Genomic DNA, 22,377 nt, shown 5'->3' on the forward strand with positions numbered 1-22,377 from the left:
AACGGAGGATGGTGCAATTAGACAACTATGTCTTTGAGTTTCTGCAGAAGAACTATGAGGGAGACGAGAGAACAGTTACCAGTTCCCTTTTCACCTCACAAGGGATTAATGCAGGACTAGAACTAAGAAAGGGAGTACAGCTCCTGGCTGTCTCAGAGGAGGTTCTGAGCGAAGCAGAAACCAACTAGATACCCTTTTGATTTCACAAGACATCGATGTTGAAGACTCTAATGTTCTGAAGATGTCGGAGTGGCAAGACCTTGTCACTGATCTGGAGAAAGCTTTCAACACTCCATCAAAGAAATTCATCATCAGGACACCTGGTGTGTATCCAAGTCTACAAGTGGTAATATCTGGCTATAAGCAAACTGTTGATTCAGTCCGGAAACAAGTTGATGAGTACTTATGTCAGAATACTCCAGTTGATGAAACTCTTGAGGTCAAGTCTAAGGCCATTGTCAAATTCATCGAGGAACACAACAAAAATGCTTGGTCTGATAAGGTTAAAGACACAGTAAAAGTGTCTTTCAAAGATAAGGCGCATTTGGCCTTAGCGGCATCAGGGTTTATGTCAAGGACTGCATGGACTTTTTTCAAAACTTCATATCCTCAACATCTTTGATATGTTGAGAGTCTCCAAGCCTGGGCGGAAAGAAGGCTCTTCCAGGAAAAGGAGGCCATGTATGTTGAAGACGTCTTCAGACAGACAGGCTGTGTGGTCCATCTGGTTGAAAAGGATTGACCACAAGGTCCAGGCTATGGAGGACACAGATCAGAAGGGGTTTGGGAGCCATGGAAAAAGTCTTCAGCGACATAATCATCCAACTTTCTCGACACAGAACCAGCATAGGACTGATTCAGAGCAGGGATGGTTCTGACAGAGTGCAGACCAAAGAGGGGTTGACAATCATCCTGATGAAAGGGAACATCCAGGATGCTATGGTAAACTATCACTATTGCACCCTTTTCCTGGTTTTGTCCTCAGTTGTCTTAGTTCATTCTTCATTCAATTTAGATGAATTAAAAACAGAATATACAGCATCAGAGATTACCATTGGGCACTTAAATGTCATACATTAATAATTGTCATTGAATTAAATCCCCAACTCATTTAAAACCAGACATTAACTATGCAGTGCAACTAAAAGATCTATAGAATATATGTATTTGTCTGTTACAGACTCAGGTGGTTGTGAACACAGTGGGTCTAGACCTGCTACTTCATAGCGGAGCAGTCTCGAATGCCATCCTAAAAGCTGCCGGACCCCGACTTCAAGACCTGATAAACGAACAGGGGCCCACTGGCAGTGCTGCTGAAGGAGCAGTCATCATCACTGATGGTTGTAACCTTAAGAGCAAGCTGGTGTTTCATACCATTGCCCCTAAGTGGGATCAAGGGAAAGGTGCAGCACAGAAGGTAGAAAGCTGTCCACATATCTCACTGACTTCTTAGATCAAATAAAACATTATGTCAAATGCTGCTATAACCTTTCCAAGTTAAGCGGGTCGTTTTGAACAGCCTATTCTTGTCTCAATCAATTTGTATTGTACATTTTTTAATTTGTACAATTCAATATTTTGAAAGGAACCCAGTCTGTTTCCAGCACAGTATGGCCAAACGTGGAAGTCCTAAAAGGCTTAGTGGTGGACAAAATCCTAAAAACCTACAGTGCCTGGTCCAATAATTACCAATTAGAACACATTTGCTACAATTTCTTTATAAAGGTAACATAAAACAAACATCTTGTGCCTGACATCCCACAGTTGTTGAGTGGAATTGTGGAGGAATGCCTGGGGAATGCAGAGCAGCAGAGACTAGTCTCGATGACCTTCCCTGCCATCGGCACAGGAAACCTAGGATTCCCCAAGGATCTGGTGGCTTCACTTATGCTGGATCAGGTGCTCAAGTTCAGCAGTAAGAAGAAGCACAAACACTTGAAAGAGGTTGTGTTTATCCTCCACCCAGGTGATCCAAATACTATCCAGGTATGGAAAGCAGAAAAACATGCAATAATGTCAAAATAAACTTTTAATGCCTTTGACTAAATATCCGCCTAGAGTCTAAGGGCCCAGGGCTGGGTTTCTAAGCTCATGTGGAATTGTTTTAAAATGGTCACCGTCATACCAAGGATCATTTAGCTATTTGATTTGGAATTTTAGAACCCCTGTAGGTATAAAAAATATATAAAACAATAATTTTATGAAACATTGAATTTGGCCTTGCTGCTATTAGCCCATAGAAATAACAGATTAATAAATGGAAAAATATACTGAACCAAAATAAACGCAAAACACAACAATTTCAAAGATTTTACTGAGTTACAGTTCATATAATGTAATCAGTCATTTTTAATAAATTCATCATGCCCTAGTCGGTGGATTTCACGACTGGGCAGGGGTGTAGCCAAATGTGGGCTTAGGAGGGCATAGGCCCATCCACTTGGCAGCCAGGCCCATCCGCTGGGGAGTCAGGCCCAGCCAATCAGAATGAGTTTTTCCCCACAAAAGGGCTTTATTACAGACAGAAACACTCCTCAGCATCCCAGACCACCCCACATGTAGCGGTCCTGGGCTGGCATGGTTACAAGTGGTCTGCGGTTGTGAGGCCGGTTGGACGTCCTGCCAAATTCTCTAAAACGACATTGCAGGTAGTTTATGGCAGAGAAATGAACATTGTATTCTCTGGCAACAGCTCTGGTGGACATTCCTGCAGTCAGCATGCCAATTGCAGTAATGTAATTTTGGGATTACACAAACTCAGTAACGTATTCTGATTACATTCCGTTACTTTTAGATTACTTTCAAATCAATGTGCTATGTACAGTTGAAGTCAGAAGTTTACATACACCAGCCAAATACATTTAAACTCCGTTTTACACATTTCCTGACATTTTATCCTATAAAATATTCTCTGTTTCAGGTCAGTTAGGATCACCACTTTATTTTAAGAATGTGAAATGTCAGAGTAATAGTAGAGATAATGATTTATTTCAGCTTTCATTTCTTTCATCACATTCCCAGTGGGTCAGAAGTTTACATACACTCAATTAGTATTTGGTAGCATTGCCTTTAAATTGTTAAACTTGGGTCAAATATTTTGGGTAGCCTTTCACAAGCTTCCCACAATAAGTTGGGTGAATTTTGGCCCATTTCTCCTGACAGAGCTGGTGTAACTGAGTCAGGTTTGTAGGCTTCCTTGCTCGCACACACTTTTTTCAGTTCTGCCCACAAATTGTCTATAGGGTTGAGGTCAGGTCTTTGTGATGGCCACTCCAATACCTTGACTTTGTTGTCCTTAAGCCATTTTTACACATCTTTGGGAGTACGCTTGGGGTTATTGTCCATTTGGAAGACCCATTTGTGACCAAGCTTTAACTTCCTGACTGATATCTTGAGATGTTGCTTAAATATATCCACATCAATTTTCATTCCTCATGATGCCATCTATTTTGTGAAGTGCACCAGTCCCTCCTGCAGCAAAGCACCCCCACAACATGATGCTGCCACCCCCGTGCTTCACGGTTGGGATGGTATTCTTCAGCTTGCAAGCCTCCCCCTTTTTCCTTCAAACATAACGATGGTCATTATGGCCAAACAGTTCTATTTTTGTTTCATCAGACCAGAGGACATTTCTCCAAAAAGTACAATCTTTGTCCCCATCTGCAGTTGCGAACCGTAGTCTGGCTTTTTAATGGCGGTTTGGAGCAGTGGCTTCTTCCTTGCTGAGCGGCCTTTCAGGTTATGTCGATATAGGACTCGTTTTTACTGTGGATAAAGATACTTTTGTACCTGTTTCCTCCAGCATCTTCACAAGGTCCTTTGCTGTTGTTCTGGGATTGATTTGCACTTTTCGCACCAAAGTACGTTCATCTCTAGGAGACAGAACGCGTCTCCTTCCTGAGCGGTATGACGGCTGCGTGGTCCCATGGTGTTTATACTTGGATACTATTGTTTGTACAGATGAACGTGGTACCTTCAGGCATTTGGAAATTGCTCCCAAGGGTGAACCAGACTTGTGCAGGTAGACACATTTTTTCCTGAGGTCTTGGCTGATTTCTTTTGATTTTCCCATGATGTCAAGCAAAGAAACACTGAGTTTGAAGGTAGGCCTTGAAATACATCCACAGGTACACCTCCAATTGACTCATTTTCTGGAATTTTCCAAGCTGTTTAAAGGCACAGTCAACTTAGTGTATGTAAACTTCTGACCCACTGGAATTGTGATACAATGAATTATAAGTGAAATAATAAATAATATCTGTCTGTAAACAATTGTTGTAAAAATGACTTGTGTCATGCACAAAGTAGATGTCCTAACCGACTTGCCAAAACTATAGTTTGTTAACAAGAAATATGTGGAGTTGTTGAAAAATGAGTTTTAATGACTCCAACCTAAGTGTATGTAAACTTCAGACTTCAACTGTAGATATCAATAATAAGTGATATCCATATCCCCGTAGACTACACCACTACTGTCATCCTTACCTCCAAGCGTTTATTCAAGTTGGATCATCTTTGGATGCCAACAGCAGTGGCACCATTGGAAGACATAGCTTGGACTGTAGCCTACAAAAGCCTATTCCTGCTCTTTTCCCGCGACCCATCAAACACATTTCGTGTGTCATCATAGTGGTCTCTGACTTGTGGTCAGACTCGCTCAATTGGATAAACTTAAACGTGCATATTTTTTCAATGCTGATTTGAATGTCATTGAGAAAACAGAAAGTCCTTTCTGATTAAAAGTAATCCTTGAAGTAATCATCTAGTTTTTCAAAAGTATCGGTAATCTGATTACAATATGTTTGCTGGTAACGTAATGGACTACAGTTACGTTTTTACATATAATCTGTTACTCCCCAACCCTGCACACCTGTCAGGTAGATAAATTATTTTACCAAAGGAGAAATGCTCACGAACAGGGATGTAAACAAATTTGTGCACAACATTTGAGAGAAATAAGCTTTTTGTACGGAACATTTTGGGGATTTTTTATTTCAGCTCATGAATCACGGGACCAACACTTTACATGTTGTGTTTATAGTTTTGTTCAGTGTAAATCAGAAGGAAGTGTGTTTTGAAGTGTCTGTCATATCTGAAAGATATAAGAAAGCTCAGGAAAATTATTATATATTTTTAACAGTGGAAATGCCCTATTCACTACCATTAATTTTCCGTCCCGGTACCAGGTTACCTTCAGACGGGCCCTGTGACACTTGTGGGGGTCGTACAGCAGAACTGATAACACCATCATGTTCATGAGAGTCAAATTTTTCCATAGACATCTTTTTGTTGGAAGACTCGTTTTCGGGATGTCTCCTGGTCTGACAAACACCGCTGTAGCTTAAACAGCTAGAGATATTATGCTAATTCGCTTTCTACAGGGGGTGGACATTAATCACTGATTATAACTGATTAGGAAGTCCTAGCCAAGCATTAACACACCTGACACACATAGAGTAATAGCATCAGGTGTGTTAGTGCTGGGTAAGAACAAACCCCTTTGGGTTCAGGACCAGGACTGAATAACATTGATAGCCAGGATATACTGGTAAGCGTTGTCTAGGGAGGAGAGTCGACATGGTTCTAGCAGATTGATTTATGATTTTCTGTTTAGTGTTTTTAAAGGCTTTAGATTTTATTTTCAGGCTTTCTCTGATGAATTTAACAAGAGGTTCACAACCAAGTCTGCAACTTCAGGTGGCTCAGCAGCGGTGTCTACTCAGAAGATTAAAGGTATGTTAAGAAATTATGTTTCCCCCAATATACTGTATGACAGTGCCATGTTGAATGTCACTGAGCTCTTCAGTAAGGCCATTCTACTGCCAATGTTTGTCTATGGAGATTGCATGGCGGTGTGCCTGATTTTATACACCTGTCAGCAATGGATTTGGCTGAAAAAGCTGAATCCTGTAACGTAACAAAATGTGGAAAAAGTCAAGGGGTCTGAATACTTTCCGAATGCACTGTAATTGAGGGATCACCACATTAAAACTAAATAGGTTCACTGTTGCTATAAACCTTCCAAATTTTTGCATTTGTATCACAAATCCCATTCAAGTCATTGTGCCAATATTTGCATGTCAGTGTTCGTGAGAGTCTTTCCATAGTAGGGTCATATTCGTTTGTAGCTCAAACCATTTGGACTTTACGGACGTTTTCATGAGAAGGACGGTTTTCGGGATGACTCCAGGGGCTGTATCCGCAAAGCATCTCAGAAAAGGTCCTAGAAATCCTATTAAAACCTGTTTTAAGACAAAACAAACCTCAGGGTAGGTTTTAGGATTATGTTAAGATACTGCTCAGACAAACTCTGTTCCAGGAGTAAAATCAACTCATAAAAGTTTATCTCAGCTGGTAATCACAATAATTTGAGGTACCAGAAAGGAAAGAGTGGTGACGCTCATTAACCAATTGCAATGAGTCATTGCCAGCTGTGAACTCTTTAGCATACTTCAGACAACCACGGTGAATGTGACTGTACATCAAATGTAGCAATTGTATAAGGAAATAAGCAAACAGGAAACCACTCACCCAGAGGCGGCGCTCCTAGTGGCCGGAGACTTTAATGCAGGGAAACTTAAATCAGTTCTACAAAACTCTATCAACGTGTTAAATGTGCAACCAGAGGGAAATACATTCTAGATCACCTGTACTCCACACACAGAGACGCGTACAAAGCTCTCCCTCGCCCTCCATTTGGTAAATCCGACCACAACTATCCTCCTATCCTCCTGATTCCGGCTTACAAGCAAAAATTAAAGCAGTAATCACCAGTGACTCGGTCTATAAAAAAATGGTAAGATGAAGCAGATACTAAACTACAGGACTGTTTTGCTATCACAGACTGGAACATGTTCCGGGATTCTTCCGATGGCATTGAGGAATACACCACATCAGTCACTGGCTTTATCAAAAAGAGCATCGATGACGTAGTCCCCACAGTGACTGTACGTACATACCCCAACCAGAAGTCATGGATTACAGGCAACATTCGCACTGAGCTAAAGGGTAGAGCTGCCGCTTTAACCTGGAAGCTATCAAGAAATCCTGCTATGCCCTGCGACGAACCATCAAACAGGAAAAGCGTCAGGGCTAAGATTGGATCATACTACACCGGCTCTGATGCTCATCTTATGTGGCAGGGCTTGTAAACTATTACAGACTACAAAGGGAAGCACAGCCGCGAGCTGCCTAGTGACACGAGCCTACCAGATGAGCTAAATCAATTCTATGCTCGCTTCAAGGCAAGCAACACTTGCATGAGAGCATCAGCTGCATGAGAGCATCAGGCATCCATGAGAGCATCAGCTGTTCTGGATGACTGTGTGATCACGCTCTCCGTAGCCGACGTGAGTAAGACCTTTAAACAGGTCAACATACACAAGGCTGCGGGGCCAGACGGATTACCAGGACGTGTGCTCCGGGCATGTGCTGACCAACTGGCAGGTGTCTTCACTGACATTTTCAACATGTCCCTGATTGAGTTTGTAATACCAACATGTTTCAAGCAGACCACCATAGTCCCTGTACCCAAGAACACAAAGCAACCTGCCTAAATGACTACAGACCCGTAGCACTCACGTCCGTAGCCATGAAGTGCTATGAAAGGTTGGTAATGGCTCACATCAACACCATTATCCCAGAAACCCTAGACCCACTCCAATTTGCATACCGCCCAAACAGAACCACAGATGATGCAATCTCTATTGCACTCCACACTGCCCTTTCCCACCTGGACAAAATGAACACTTATGTGAGAATGCTATTCATTGACTACAGCTCAGCGTTCAACAACACAGTACCCTCAAAGCTTATCACTAAGCTAAGGATCCTGGGACTAAACACCTCCCTCTGCAACTGGATCCTGGACTTCCTGACGGGCTGCCACCAGGTGGTGAGGGTAGGTAGCAACACATCTGCCACGCTGATCTTCAACACTGTAGCTCCCCAGGGGTGCGTGCTCAGTCCCCTCCTGTACTCCCTGTTCACCCACGACTGCGTGGCCAGGCACGACTCCAACACCATCATTAAGTTTGCAGACGACACAACAGTGGAGGCCTGATCACCGACAACGACGAGACATTCTATAGGGAGGAGGTCAGAGACCTGGCCGGTGGTGCCAGAATAACAACCTATCCCTCAACGTAACCAAGACTAAGGAGATGATTGTGGACTACAGGAAAAGGAGAACCGAACACGCCCCCATTCTCATCGACGGGGCTGTAGTGGAGCAGGTTGAGAGCTTCAAGTTCCTTGGTGTCCACATCAATAACAAACTAGAATGGTCCAAACACACCAAGACAGTCGTGAAGAGGACACAACAAAGCCTATTCACCCTCAGAAAAATAAAAAGATTTGGCATGGGTCCTGAGATCCTCAAAAGGTTCTACAGCTGCATCACTGCCTGGTACGGCAATTGTTCGGCCTCTGACCGCAAAGAACGACAGAGGGTAGTGAGTACGGCCCAGTACATCACTGGGGCTAAGCTGCCTGACATCCAGGACCTCTACACCAGGCGGTGTCAGAGGAAGGCCCTAAAAATTGTCAAAGACCCCACCTACCCCAGTCATAGACTGTTCTCTCTGCTACCTCATGGAAATCGGTACCGGCATGCCAAGTCTATGACAAAAAGACTTCTCAACAGTTTTTACCACCAAGCCATAAGACTCATGAAAAGGTAATCAAATGGCTACCCGGACCATTTGCATTGTTGTTCCACCCCCCCCAACCACTCTTTTTATGCTGCTGCTACTCTTTGTTTATCATATATGCATAGTGACTTTAACTATACATTCATGTACATACTACCTCAATTGGATTTTTTATGAATTTATTTGCAAATTATGGTGGAAAATAAGTATTTGGTCAATAACAAAAGTTTATCTCAATACTTTGTTATATACACTTTGTTGGCAACGACAGAGGTCAAACATTTTTGGTAAGTCTTCACAAGGTTTTCACACACCGTTGCTGTTATTTTGGCCCATTCCTCCATGCAGATCTCCTCTAGAGCAGTGATGTTTTGGGGCTGTTGCTGGGTAACACGGACTTTCAACTCCCTCCAAAGATTTTCAAATGATTTAACAAATTAATTTAATTTTAACAAATTAGTTAACAAATTATATATGGGATTCACATTTCCAACTCAACTAAAAAATCTAAATAGGATAGGACTAAGCCAGATGAAACTATCCAAGAAGTAGATACATTTCCTTCAAATGTTGATATTTCTTTGTGTAACAACAAAAGGGGATTCAGTAGTACTTTTATGATAACCTTCAGGCTATTTACTGTATCTTCCAAACGTATGTAACAGTATTTATTCAACCTTAAAATGAGTAAAATATCCATGGCCTCATTTTGGGGTTACTTGAACTTTTTGGTTTTCTTTTTATTGAACCTTTATTTATCAACTATAATAACTACTATTGCTATAATAATCTGTGTAGAATCTTAAACAGCATTGACCATCATGTAACCTCAAATGCAATTCAGTTCATTTGGCTATCAGTGATAACACATTCAGTTGTTGTATAAATCAACAAAATATCTGACATTTCTTTTCCATTTTGAACTTTGTTTTGCTTGTAAATGGTTGAAAGCACAGTAATAGCACATTTGGGAATTCAACAAACATTTAGCTGTCTTTTTGAATGGGTGAATATATATCAGGTTGTAATCTAATTTATCAAAGTCTCAACCAAATATCACCCAATTGTCATATTGAAATGACATAGTGTGCCCAGTGGGTAGTTCATTGTCCAGGAGAGACATCAGCATTTCGGATTTGTTTCAATAGCCACTAACATTAGCCACTGCTAACATTAGCCACTGCTAACCAACAAACAACCGTGTCCAACAAATTAATGAATTTTATTTTATGGAATTTGGAATTTTATGGAATTTGGTCATCAACTTTGAGCTTGCCCCTTTTTTCATAGCAGTGTTAGCCCAAGTTAGCAGTGGCTATTTAAACAAATCCAAACCGTGTATGACAGTTTCTCTGTGGATGATGGACTACTTTCAGGGTAAATGCAACAAAGTGAAGATATCCTTTAATGTTATTGTTGTTTCATAGTTATGGTGACCTGAATTATAATACATTAGGGCCAGAGAGTTTCTTGACCTTGTGACCAAACCAGGAAAAATGTATCCTAGTTGATAGTTATTCAGCCAACATAATTTATTATGGTTATTGCTACATACTCTGTGCTTCATGTTGTCTTTGCAACTTCCTATTCCTGCCAGGTCACTCCCATCATGTTGATGGTCCATAGCATGACTTTTATTCTCAACTGCTAGGTTCTTCCTCAAGTTCAGCAATGTACGAGATAAAGATGTCAGGAGTGGTTGTACAGGCTGTCACAGGGGACATTACCAAAGAAACTACGGATGTCATTGTCAACTCTTCCAACTCCTCCTTCAGCCTCAAGTCAGGTACTCTTACCTCTATTTATGATCATACACTTGGAAACATAGCAAATAATAGCAAACACAAAGGTAGATATGGTTTAGTTTTGGATTAAAAAATATTATTGCCATATAACTGATAGAGTATCAAACCTGACATGTCTGCCCAACTGAATATTGTATTAACCCATTGAGCTAGCTTTAGCCGGGCATATTTTAAATCTAAATGAAATATCCCTACTGTACACCACTCCAGGGGTTTCTAAAGCCATTCTGGACGCAGCTGGTCCGACTGTGGAGACTGAATGCCAACAACTCGGTAAGAGCCTCTACCCCCGACATCATAACACAAGATATAACAATCACAGGGTTACACTATGCTTCCCTTTCATCTGGGTATCTTCCTCCTCCTGGTTTCCCAGTGGTAAACAACATCAACTCCACTTTAGAAAGCAGAATCACATGTCCTGGGGTGGCCCAGCTAGCTGTTTAGTGCTCCATCAGGCAATCAAACACAATGTTTACCTCTGCCTGCTCCCAGTTCGGTGATACATTTTGAGGGAATCATGGGCAGAGTGGTTTTGGTGGTGCGCGGGACTTTCTCATTCAAACAAACAACTAGCAACAGCTTCAAACCAAAACCATGGTTTGTATTATGAAACTTGAACTATACTACAAACAGTGTCAATGGCGTTTACCGTTAGAAGCTTGCTAACATTAACCACTAAAATGGATAGCTGGCATAAACAGCTAATCTAGCTAGATTGATACATTACAACCAAAGAGAGTGAACATGAACAGTTCCAGGAACTGTCACTCCAACTGAAATCCCCCAATCACACTTGTAGGCGACATTGGTGACGTAACCTAGCAAAGCTCATGAGCAGAAACATATCATTGGGTCTAATGCTTGTCCACAAAACATATTGAAATTAACAAACAGTTACATGACCTACATCATGTTCAGCAAGGTAATGTTTCTGTCACGGCTTTCTTCTGTTGAAGGAGAGGCGGACCAAAACGCAGCGTGGTTATTGTGATACATCTTTAATAAAGATGAAAATAGAACAATATACAAAAACCAAAAACAGCCCTATCTGGTGTAACAAACACAAAGACCGGAACAATCACCCACAAAACCCAACACAAAACAGGCTACCTAAATATGGTTCCCAATCAGAGACAACGACTAACACCTGCCTCTGATTGAGAACCATATCAGGCCCAAACACAGAAACAGACAAACAAGACATCCAACATAGAATGCCCACTCAGATCACACCCTGACCAACCAAAACATAGAACATACCAAGCAAACTATGGTTAGGGTGTGACAGTTTCCGACATTTTTTAACAACTAAACAACAATTGATTTAGAACCAGCACCATTTCAACTTCAACATTTCAACATCATCTAATCACCTATACTTAGTGTAATACAGTGACAACCAAAATATACCAAAATCTATTTAGTCCACTCAACGTAAGCTAAATATGATGTGGCTGTCCATGGGACTGATTTCTGTGTGGGTGTGTATGTGAGTGCAAGTAGAAAAAACATGTTGACTCACCCGCCAATACCATCCTCCTCTTTCATGTTGCCTAAACGGTCTATGATTCTGTCATACAGTACATGCTTTTAGTTTTTGCTGTCCTAGGCTACCTGGCTAAAACACTTGCTCGCTAGCCTAACTTCCTTTCATGGGAAACGATGCGTTAGACCAGCTAGTAAACATTAGCATACTAATGGATCCGAATCGTCATTATAATCATTGGCCAGTATGACGTGGATGCTACGCTACAGGACTGTCTGCTAGCACAGACTGGAATATGTTCCGGGATTCATCCAATGCATTGAGGAGTATACCACCTCAGTCATCAGCTTCATCAATAAGTGCATCAACGACGTCGTCCCTACAGTGACTGTACGTACATATCCCAACCAGAAGCCATGGATTACAGGCAACATCTGCATCCAGCTAAAGGCTAGAGCTTCCGCTTTCAAGGAGTGGGACACTTATCCGGACGCTTATAAGAAATCCCGCTAAGCCCTCAGACGAACATCAAACAAGCAAAGTGTCAATACAGGATTAAGATTGAATCCTACTACACCTGCTCTGATGCTCGTCGGACTACAAAGGGAAACCCAAACACGAGCTGCCCAGTGACGCGAGCCTACCAGACGAGCTAAATGACTTTTATGCTCGCTTTGAGGCAAGCAACACTGAAGCATGTTCTGGATGACTGTGTGATAACACTCTCAGGAGCCGATGTGAACAAGACCTTTAAACAGGTCAACATTCACAAAGCTGCTTGGCCATTACCAGGATGTGTACTCAAAGCATACACGGACCAACTGGCAGGTGTCTTCACTGACATTTTCAACCACTCCCTGACCGAGTCTGTAATACCAACATGTTTCAAGCAGACCACCATAGTGCACAAGGAAGTAAAGGTAACCTGCATAAATTATTACCTCCCCGTAGCACTCATGTCGGTAGCCATGAAGTGCTTTGAAAGGCTGGTCATGGCTCACATCAACAGCATCCTCTCGGATACCCTAGACCCACTCCAACTCGCATACCGCCCCAACAGATCCACAGATGACACAATCTCAATCGCACCTTACACTGCCCTTTCCCACCTGGACAAAAGGAACACCTATGTGAGAATTCTGTTAATTGACTACAGCTCAGTGTTCAACACCATGGTGCCCACGAAGCTCATCATTAAGCTAAGGACCCTGGGACTAAGCACCTCCCTCAGTATTGTTTGCCCATGACTGTGGGGCCAAACATGACTTCAACACCATCATTAGGTTTGCTAACGACACAACAGTGTTCACCGACAACGAGACAGCCTATAGGGAGGAGGTCAGAGAACTGGCAGTGTGGTACCAGAACAACAACCTCTCCCTCAATGTGAGCAAGACAAAGGAGCTGATCGTGGACTACAGGAAAAGGCGGGCCAAACAGGCCCCCATTAACATTGACGGGTCTGAAGTGGAGCGGGTCGAGGGTTTAAAGTTCCTTGGTGTCCACATCACCAACGAACTATCATGATCTAAACACAACAAGACAGTCATGAAGAGGGCACAACACTGAGACTGAAAAGATTTGGCATAGGTCGCCAGATCCTCAAAACGTTCTACAGCTGCACCATCAAGAGCATCCTGACCGTTTGCATCACCGCCTGGTATGGCAACTGCTCAGCATCTGACCGCAAGGCGCTACAGAGTGTAGTGCGTATGGTCCAGTACATGACTGGGGTCAAGCTTCCTGCCATCCAGGACCTATATAATAGGCGGTATCAGAGGGAAGCCCATAAAATTGTCAGAGACTTCAGTCACCCAAGTAATAGACTGTTTTCTCTGCTCCCGCACGGCAAGCGATACTGGAGCGCCAAGTCTAGGACCAAAAGTCTCCTTAACAGCTTCCAGCCCCAAGCCATAAGACTGCTGAACAATTAATAAAATGCCCCCCCATTTGTTTTGTGCACTGCTGCTACTCACTGTTTATTATCTATGCAGAGTCACTTCACCCCTACCTACATGTACACTGCTGCTACTCACTGTTTATTATCTCTGCATAGTCACTTCACCCCTACCTACATGTACACTGCTGCTACTCACTGTTTATTATCTCTGCATAGTCACTTCACCCCTACCTACATGTACACTGCTGCTACTCACTGTTTATTATCTATGCAGAGTCACTTCACCCCTACCTACATGTACACTGCTGCTACTCACTGTTTATTATCTATGCAGAGTCACTTCACCCCTACCTACATGTACACTGCTGCTACTCACTGTTTATTATCTATGCATAGTCACTTCACCCCTACCTACATGTACACTGCTGCTACTCACTGTTTATTATCTATGCATAGTCACTTCACCCCTACCTACATGTACACTGCTGCTACTCACTGTTTATTATCTATGCAGAGTCACTTCACCCCTACCTACATGTACACTGCTGCTACTCACTGTTTATTATCTCTGCATAGTCACTTCACCCCTACCTACATGTGCACTGCTGCTACTCACTGTTTATTATCTATGCAGAGTCACTTCACCCCTACCTACATGTACACTGCTGCTACTCACTGTTTATTATCTCTGCATAGTCACTTCACCCCTACCTACATGTACACTGCTGCTACTCACTGTTTATTATCTCTGCATAGTCACTTCACCCCTACCTACATGTACACTGCTGCTACTCACTGTTTATTATCTATGCAGAGTCACTTCACCCCTACCTACATGTACACTGCTGCTACTCACTGTTTATTATCTCTGCATAGTCACTTCACCCCTACCTACATGTACACTGCTGCTACTCACTGTTTATTATCTATGCAGAGTCACTTCACCCCTACCTACATGTACACTGCTGCTACTCACTGTTTATCATCTATGCAGAGTCACTTCACCCCTACCTACATGTACACTGCTGCTACTCACTGTTTATTATCTATGCAGAGTCACTTCACCCCTATCTACATGTACACTGCTGCTACTCACTGTTTATTATCTATGCATAGTCACTTCACCCCTACCTACATGTACACTGCTGCTACTCACTGTTTATTATCTATGCAGAGTCACTTCACCCCTACCTACATGTACACTGCTGCTACTCACTGTTTATTATCTATGCATAGTCACTTCACCCCTACCTACATGTACACTGCTGCTACTCACTGTTTATTATCTATGCAGAGTCACTTCACCCCTACCTACATGTACACTGCTGCTACTCACTGTTTATTATCTCTGCATAGTCACTTCACCCCTACCTACATGTACACTGCTGCTACTCACTGTTTATTATCTCTGCAGAGTCACTTCACCCCTACCTACATGTACACTGCTGCTACTCACTGTTTATCATCTATGCAGAGTCACTTCACCCCTACCTACATGTACACTGCTGCTACTCACTGTTTATTATCTATGCAGAGTCACTTCACCCCTACCTACATGTACACTGCTGCTACTCACTGTTTATCATCTATGCAGAGTCACTTCACCCCTACCTACATGTACACTGCTGCTACTCACTGTTTATTATCTATGCAGAGTCACTTCACCCCTACCTACATGTACACTGCTGCTACTCACTGTTTATTATCTATGCAGAGTCACTTCACCCCTACCTACACGTACACTGCTGCTACTCACTGTTTATTATCTATGCATAGTCACTTCACCCCTACCTACATGTACACTGCTGCTACTCACTGTTTATTATCTCTGCATAGTCACTTCACCCCTACCTACAAATGACCTCAACTAACCTGTACCACCGCACACTGATTCAGTACCGGTACCCCTTGTATATAGCCTCATTATTGTTATTTTATTATGTTTCTTTTTATTATTTTTTACTTTAGTTCTTAACTCTGCTTGTAAGTAAGCATTTCACGGTAAGGTCTACACTTGTTGTATTCGGCACGTGACAAATAAAGTTAGATGTGATTTAATCACTGTTCTGATATCCTGAAGCTCTTTTCGTTCATAAGAGACGGTGGCAGAAACATTACAAAATAAGTTACAAACGTTAAAAAAAACAACACAAAAAAGCACAATTGGTTAAGAGCCTGTAAAACAGCAGCGATCTCCTCCGGCGCCATTGTAACAATCCTTACAAGCTCCTGCATGTCATATCTAGCTGACACCTTTGCTAACAGGTATTGTGTCAATTTAAAACTTGCATAAGACAGTTCACAGAATTGTCAATTTAAAGAAATGTAGCAAATGTATTCATTACTACATTTAGCTAACATTAGTTAGGTAATCCAGAGATTCGTACCTTTGCCTCGATCTGGCAATCTGTCCAGATCATCATGGCATTTGTAGTTTTTATGATAGCCACATTAGCAGCTAATTAGCATTTTATTTTTGGGAGGTAAATACAGGCAAATATATTAATAAAAATCTCCTTGTCCCTGAGAGATTTACACGGTTATCAAAACATCACGCCAGGGTAAGCCTACCCGAAATACAGCTCTTATTTGAAGTGTTTCTAAAAAAAACTATGAGGAAAATGAATGGTGGAAAAACAATTGGAACCATTTCCCTGTTTGACTGCTAGGTTTTATGTATGACTCATACTGATGTACTCTATTGCCTTGAAACAAACCAGGCTTCATGTTAGCCTATGATGCAAATCATTACATTACATTTACACTAGTCATTTATCAGACGCTCTAATCCAGAGAGATTTACAGTTAGTGAATGAGATTTAAGCACATTTCAATCCATTGCTATTCTAGTTCGCTATCTTCACCTACTTTTATTGTCAGTCTTTCACTGTCCTATTCAACAAACATGAAATAAGCAAGAAATTATCGATTTGCTCAGTTCTTTACAATGAAATCTACAATGTATATTTTCAGGAGCCGAGCCTAACGAAGGCATGATAATGACAAAGCCAGGCAACCTGCAGTGTAAGAAGATCATCCACCTGGTTAACCAGACAGACACTAAGAAGATCCAGCAGTCTGTTGAAGGTGCACTCAAAATGTGCACACAGAATAACTTCACATCCATATCTTTACCTGCTATTGGCACGGGTAAGTTACAAAAACAGAGGAGGGAAAGAGCATGTGAGGTACTGAAAGGAGACCTTAGTCTGTATGCATTAGTCAATGCTTTTTTTTTTACCTTTATTTAACTAGGCAAGTCAGTTAAGAACAAATTCTTATTTACAATGATGGCCTAGGAACAGTGGGTTAACTGCCTGTTCAGGGGCAGAACGACAGATTTGTACCATGTCAGCTCGGGGGTTTGAACTTGCAACCTTCCGGTTACTAGTCCAACGCTCTAACCACTAGGCTACCCTGCCGCCCCGATTAACTTAACAGCAGACATACAGTAAGGCTGTTAAGATGTGTTCACACTTGTTCAATCTCAAAGCCATGTTTGCAATGTGTGCCAACTAAAGTGTCCTGTCATTCAAGGCCAAGGCAACATACAGCCGAGTGAAGTGGCAGACGCCATGTTGGATGCTGTTGTGGAAGTGGTGTGCAAGAAGTCGCAGAACTCCCTGAAGCTTGTCCGAATGGTCATCTTTCAGCCTGCCATGCTTACTGATTTCCACACAAGTATGCTTAAAAAGGAAGGCACTGACGCTCAGGAAAAGGAGGGCTTCTTCCAAAATGTTTTATGTATGATATATTTCATTTTCTATACTTTGATCTACAGTACATCATTTATGGAAAATAAAGTCAGGTTTACGATTGTACTTAAAATGAATATTCCCTGTTATTTAAACCTGTTAAAACTATTGGACTCAATATACTGTAACTACATGATCTTCATATTTTTACAGCATTCTTTACCAGAAGGAAAGTTGATAATGCACAACAGAATGAAGTCATTGAAATTGAGAGCCAGGACATGGATCCTGCTTGCTTCCACATCTGTGGTGTGTCGCAGGCCCATGTTGATCATGCCAAGCAAGTGATCAAGGACCTGATCGTGAAAGAGCAAGACTTCAACCTCATCAATGACAAAGCCCTCTTCAGCCTATCAGAATTGGACCTGCAGAACATCTATGACATGCAGACCGCCATGGACGTGAGAATAAGTTTTCACAAATCTTCCCAAGAGGAGGCTAAAGTCACCATAGAGGGCCTCAGCAAAGACGTGCTCAAGGCTTCCAATGAGATCCATGAGATGCTGAAAAAGGTCCGGCCCGAAGAGACTTTTAAAGATGTCCCCCAGCACTGGGATGACATGCCAGCCAACACTCCATGTCTGTCATTCCCCATTCAACCTGAAACCCAAGAGCATATTGACGTCCTAAAACTATTTGAGGAAACTTGCAAGAAGAGTGTTCTAAAGGTCTCTCTTCTCCTATTTTCAATAGTAGTTACATGTATATTTATTTATTTACAACTATCTTGTACAAGTCTCTTGAGATCATGGCTGGATCTGGTGAATGGAATGATTTGTACATACTCAGCAAGGGGTTGAAAAAGTACAATAGCCTTTTCAATTTAATTGAACTAGATAGGTGCAAGCATCACAGCTTAGCAACATTATATTAGGGATTCTGGAACCTCTTTATGATAGTGAAAGATCTTTGTCACTGTCTAGTTAGCCAATTAATGTGTAATGCAAGGTTGTTCTTCACTCAGATTGAGAGGATCCAGAACAAAAGCCTATGGGGGGGCTTTCAGATCAAGAAGAAAGACATGGAGGCCAGGAACGGTCACCAGAACAATGAGAGGAAGCTCTTCCATGGAGCCTGCCACACAACCATAGATAAGATTAACGAGCTTGGCTTCAATCGGAGCTACGCTGGGAAAAATGGTAAGTAATGGCTAACACCGAAAGAGAAAAGCCAACAATTTGAGGTTTCTATCTGTTTTAATGTTTGAATTCTCATACTTTCTTTTGTTTGAATTATTGCATTCTGCTCATAGAGATCTACTAGAGAGCTCATCTCCTATATTGGCAATGGCTTCTTCAGTGACAGTATGGGCAGCGTCATTGAGGGCTAATTCCATTTTAAAGTATTGTCTGTTCATACATAAATTGAAAAAAGGTGCATACCACCACTGTGCTGGACAGTAAAGTCTTAAAAGGTATAAAGCCAAGTTTGGTGATTTACTGTCTGGAACCTGTACTTATTAAATATTTTCTCAGGAGTGTAATTGATTGGCTACTTCTGGGTGTGACTATGCTAAAACAGGCTTTGGGCAATGTGCACCCTCTATCCAACTTTATGATTCTGATCTACAGTGGGGAGAACAGTGTAGCCTAGTGGTTAGAGCATTGGACTAGTAACCGAAAGGTTGCAAGTTCAAATCCCTGAGCTGACAAGGTACAAATTCTGTCGTTCTGCCCTTGAACAGGCAGTTAACCCACTGTTCCTAGGCCGTCATTGAAAATAAGAATTTATTCTTAACTGACTGGCCTAGTAAAATAAAGGTAAAAAAGAACAAGTATTTGATACACTGCCAATTTTGCAGGTTTTCCTACTTACAAAGCATGTAGTAATTTATATCATAGGTACACTTCAACTGTGAGAGACAGAATCTAAAACAAAAAAAAACAAAAAAATCCAGAAAATCACATTGTATGATTTTTAAATAATTAATTTGCATTTTATTGCATGACATAAGTATTTGATCACCTACCAACCAGTAAGAATTCCGGCTCTCACAGACCTGTTAGTTTTTCTTTAAGAAGCCCACCTGTTCTCCACTAATTACCTGTATTAACTGCACCTGTTTGAACTCGTTACCTGTATAAAAGACACCTGTCCACACACTCAATCAAACAGACTCCAACCTCTCCACAATGGCCAAGATCAGAGAGCTGGGTAAGGACATCAGGGTTAAATTGTAGACCTGCACAAGGCTGGGATGGGCTACAGGACAATAGGCAAGCAGCTTGGTGAGAAGGCAAGAACTGTTGGCGCAATTATTAGAAAATGGAAGAAATTCAAGATGACGGTCAATCACCCTCGGCCTGGGGCTCCATGCAAGATCTCACCTCGTGGGGCATCAATGACCATGAGGAAGGTGAGGGATCAGCCCAGAACTACACTACAGGACCTGGTCAATGACCTGAAGAGAGCTGAAACCACAGTCTCAAAGAAAACCATTAGTAACACACTACGCCGTCATGGATTAAAATCCTGCAGCGCACGCAAGGTCCCCCAGCTCAAGCCAGTGCATGTCCAGGCCCATCTGAAGTTTGCCAATGACCATCTGGAAGATCCAGAGGAGGAATGGGAGAAGGTCATGTGGTCTGGTGAGACAAAAATAGAGCTTTTTAGTCTAAACTCCACTCGCCGTGTTTGGAGGAAGAAGAAGGGTGAGTGCAACCCCAAGAACACCATCCCAACTGTGAAGCATGGAAGTGGAAACATCATTCTTTGGGGATGCTTTTCTGCAAAGAGGACAGGACGACTGCACCGTATTGAGGGGAGGATGGATGGGGCCATGTATCGCAAGATCTTGGCCAACAATCTCCTTCCCTCAGTAAGAGCATTGAAGATGGGTCGTGGCTGGGTCTTCCAGCATGACAGCGACCCGAAACACACAGCCAGGGCAACTAAGGAGTGGCTCCGTAAGAAGCATTACAAGGTCCTGGAGTGGCCTAGCCAGTCTCCAGACCTGAACCCAATAGAACATCTTTGGAGGGAGCTGAAAGTCCGTATTGCCCAGCGACAGCCCCGAAACCCGAAGGATCTGGAGAAGGTCTGTAGGGAGGAGTGGGCCAAAATCCCTGCTGCAGTGTGTGCAAACCTGGTCAAGAACTACAGGAAACGTATGATCGCTGTAATTGCAAACAAAGGTTTCTGTACCAAATATGAAGTTCTGCTTTTCTGATGTATCAAATACTTATGTCATGCATTAAAATGCTAATTAATTACTTAAAAATCATACAATGTGATTTTCTGGATTTTTGTTTTAGATTCCATCTTTCACAGTTAAAGTTTATCTATGATTAAAAAAAGTACAGACCTCTACATGCTTTGTAAGTAGGAAAACCTGCAAAATCGGCAGTGTATCAAATACTTCTTCTCCCCACTGTATATATTGGCATGATGTTTTTGCACATTTTCTATTCAAATGCAATAAGCTTTCTACAGTCTGCAATGATTTAAAGGTTTAGAGAATTTCATAACTGGTCCAAAATATTTTTTGCAGCTGCATTGTATGGAGACGGCACCTACTTTGCTGTAAATGCAGAATACTCTGCCATTGACAAATACTCCAAACCGGATCCCCAAGGCCAGAAGTACATGTACCTATGTCGAGTTCTGACTGGAGATTTCATAACAGGAACATCGGGGATGAAAGTACCTCCAACTAAAAGTACCACAAGTATTAATCTCTATGACAGTGTGACAGATGGTGTTTCTCCACCATCCATGTTCATAATCTTCCATGACAGTCAGGCATATCCTGAGTACTTGATCACTTTCAAGTAGGGGTGGGGGGGGCGATGTGGCCAATACGTTGTATTGATCTTTTACAACTTTTTGATCATACATCATAAATGACATGTCAATATGTAATTAGTTATCTGTAACTCATGTAGTTTAGCTGAAGTGTAATATCCAAAACCAAAATCCCACTGGGCAAAAGCTGGTTGAATAAATGTTGTTTCCACGTCATTTCAACCCAAAAAATCTGTGAAGACGTCTGAATCAACGTGGAAAACTGATTGGATTTGCAAAAACAGATCAACGTAAGGGCATTTTGTCTTTTTTTCACCCTACTTTTAACCTAAATCCAATGACATGGTGACATTTGTTGTTAACAACTCAACCAAATATAATCAAAACTAGAAATGTAACTGACGTCTGTGCCCAGTGCGATCTGCTTTATAATTCAAATGCTATTTTTGGTATTTAAAAAAAAACTTGTGACATGCTCTATATTGGAATATTCAGTCAAGTCAAACTCAAAATGTTTAGATAGTAACAATTTCAGCCTAGAAGGTTTTGTGATTTTTACTGATTCCATGTCCACTTTGTTTGAATGTCTAAAACATCACCAGAACATCCAACTTCACAAAAATATTGAATCACATTCCCAGACAGCACAGATTCTGTAAAATCCTGGGCTAAAAGGCTATTTAAATGGAGATTCTCCATTGAACATGCTTTTTTAGTCCAGGAACTAGGTTTAATAATCTCTATCCAGGAAACCAGCCCTTAGTGTTTTCACTTGAACAGTAAGTCATCAGGTTTTGTGAATGTTCACTTCAAGAAAGTAATAACCTTTGGCGTTTCTCAGAGTACACAATTCTTACAAAGTGGGTCATATAAACCATGGTTTTTGCCTTGTTGCATGCACATATTTGGATTATCAAGCCTTTCGGTTAATGAATAGTGAATATGACTGTTCTGATAAATCTTGTGATAATGCTTCTTTCTGTTGGTCTACAATAAATGTAAAAATAAAGCTAAAATAAATATATTACATTAA

At 41.6% G+C, this 22,377-nt stretch overlaps 1 protein-coding gene across 1 annotated transcript; it reads left to right on the forward strand.

Moving 5' to 3' along the window:
* The first annotated feature begins 177 nt into the window (after positions 1–177).
* Positions 178–22,377, forward strand: LOC116359588 (protein mono-ADP-ribosyltransferase PARP15-like). Its single transcript, XM_031812426.1, has 11 exons — positions 178–942; positions 1,181–1,417; positions 1,765–1,986; positions 5,646–5,733; positions 10,303–10,437; positions 10,667–10,729; positions 16,819–16,995; positions 17,383–17,589; positions 17,754–18,268; positions 18,565–18,739; positions 21,091–22,377. Exons 1-11 carry the CDS (start codon positions 793–795, stop codon positions 21,372–21,374), a joined length of 2,253 nt encoding a protein of 750 aa, XP_031668286.1. The 5' UTR covers positions 178–792; the 3' UTR covers positions 21,375–22,377.

This window comes from Oncorhynchus kisutch, unplaced genomic scaffold (genome assembly GCF_002021735.2).
Source record: "Oncorhynchus kisutch isolate 150728-3 unplaced genomic scaffold, Okis_V2 Okis03b-Okis08b_hom, whole genome shotgun sequence".
NCBI lineage: Eukaryota > Metazoa > Chordata > Actinopteri > Salmoniformes > Salmonidae > Oncorhynchus > Oncorhynchus kisutch.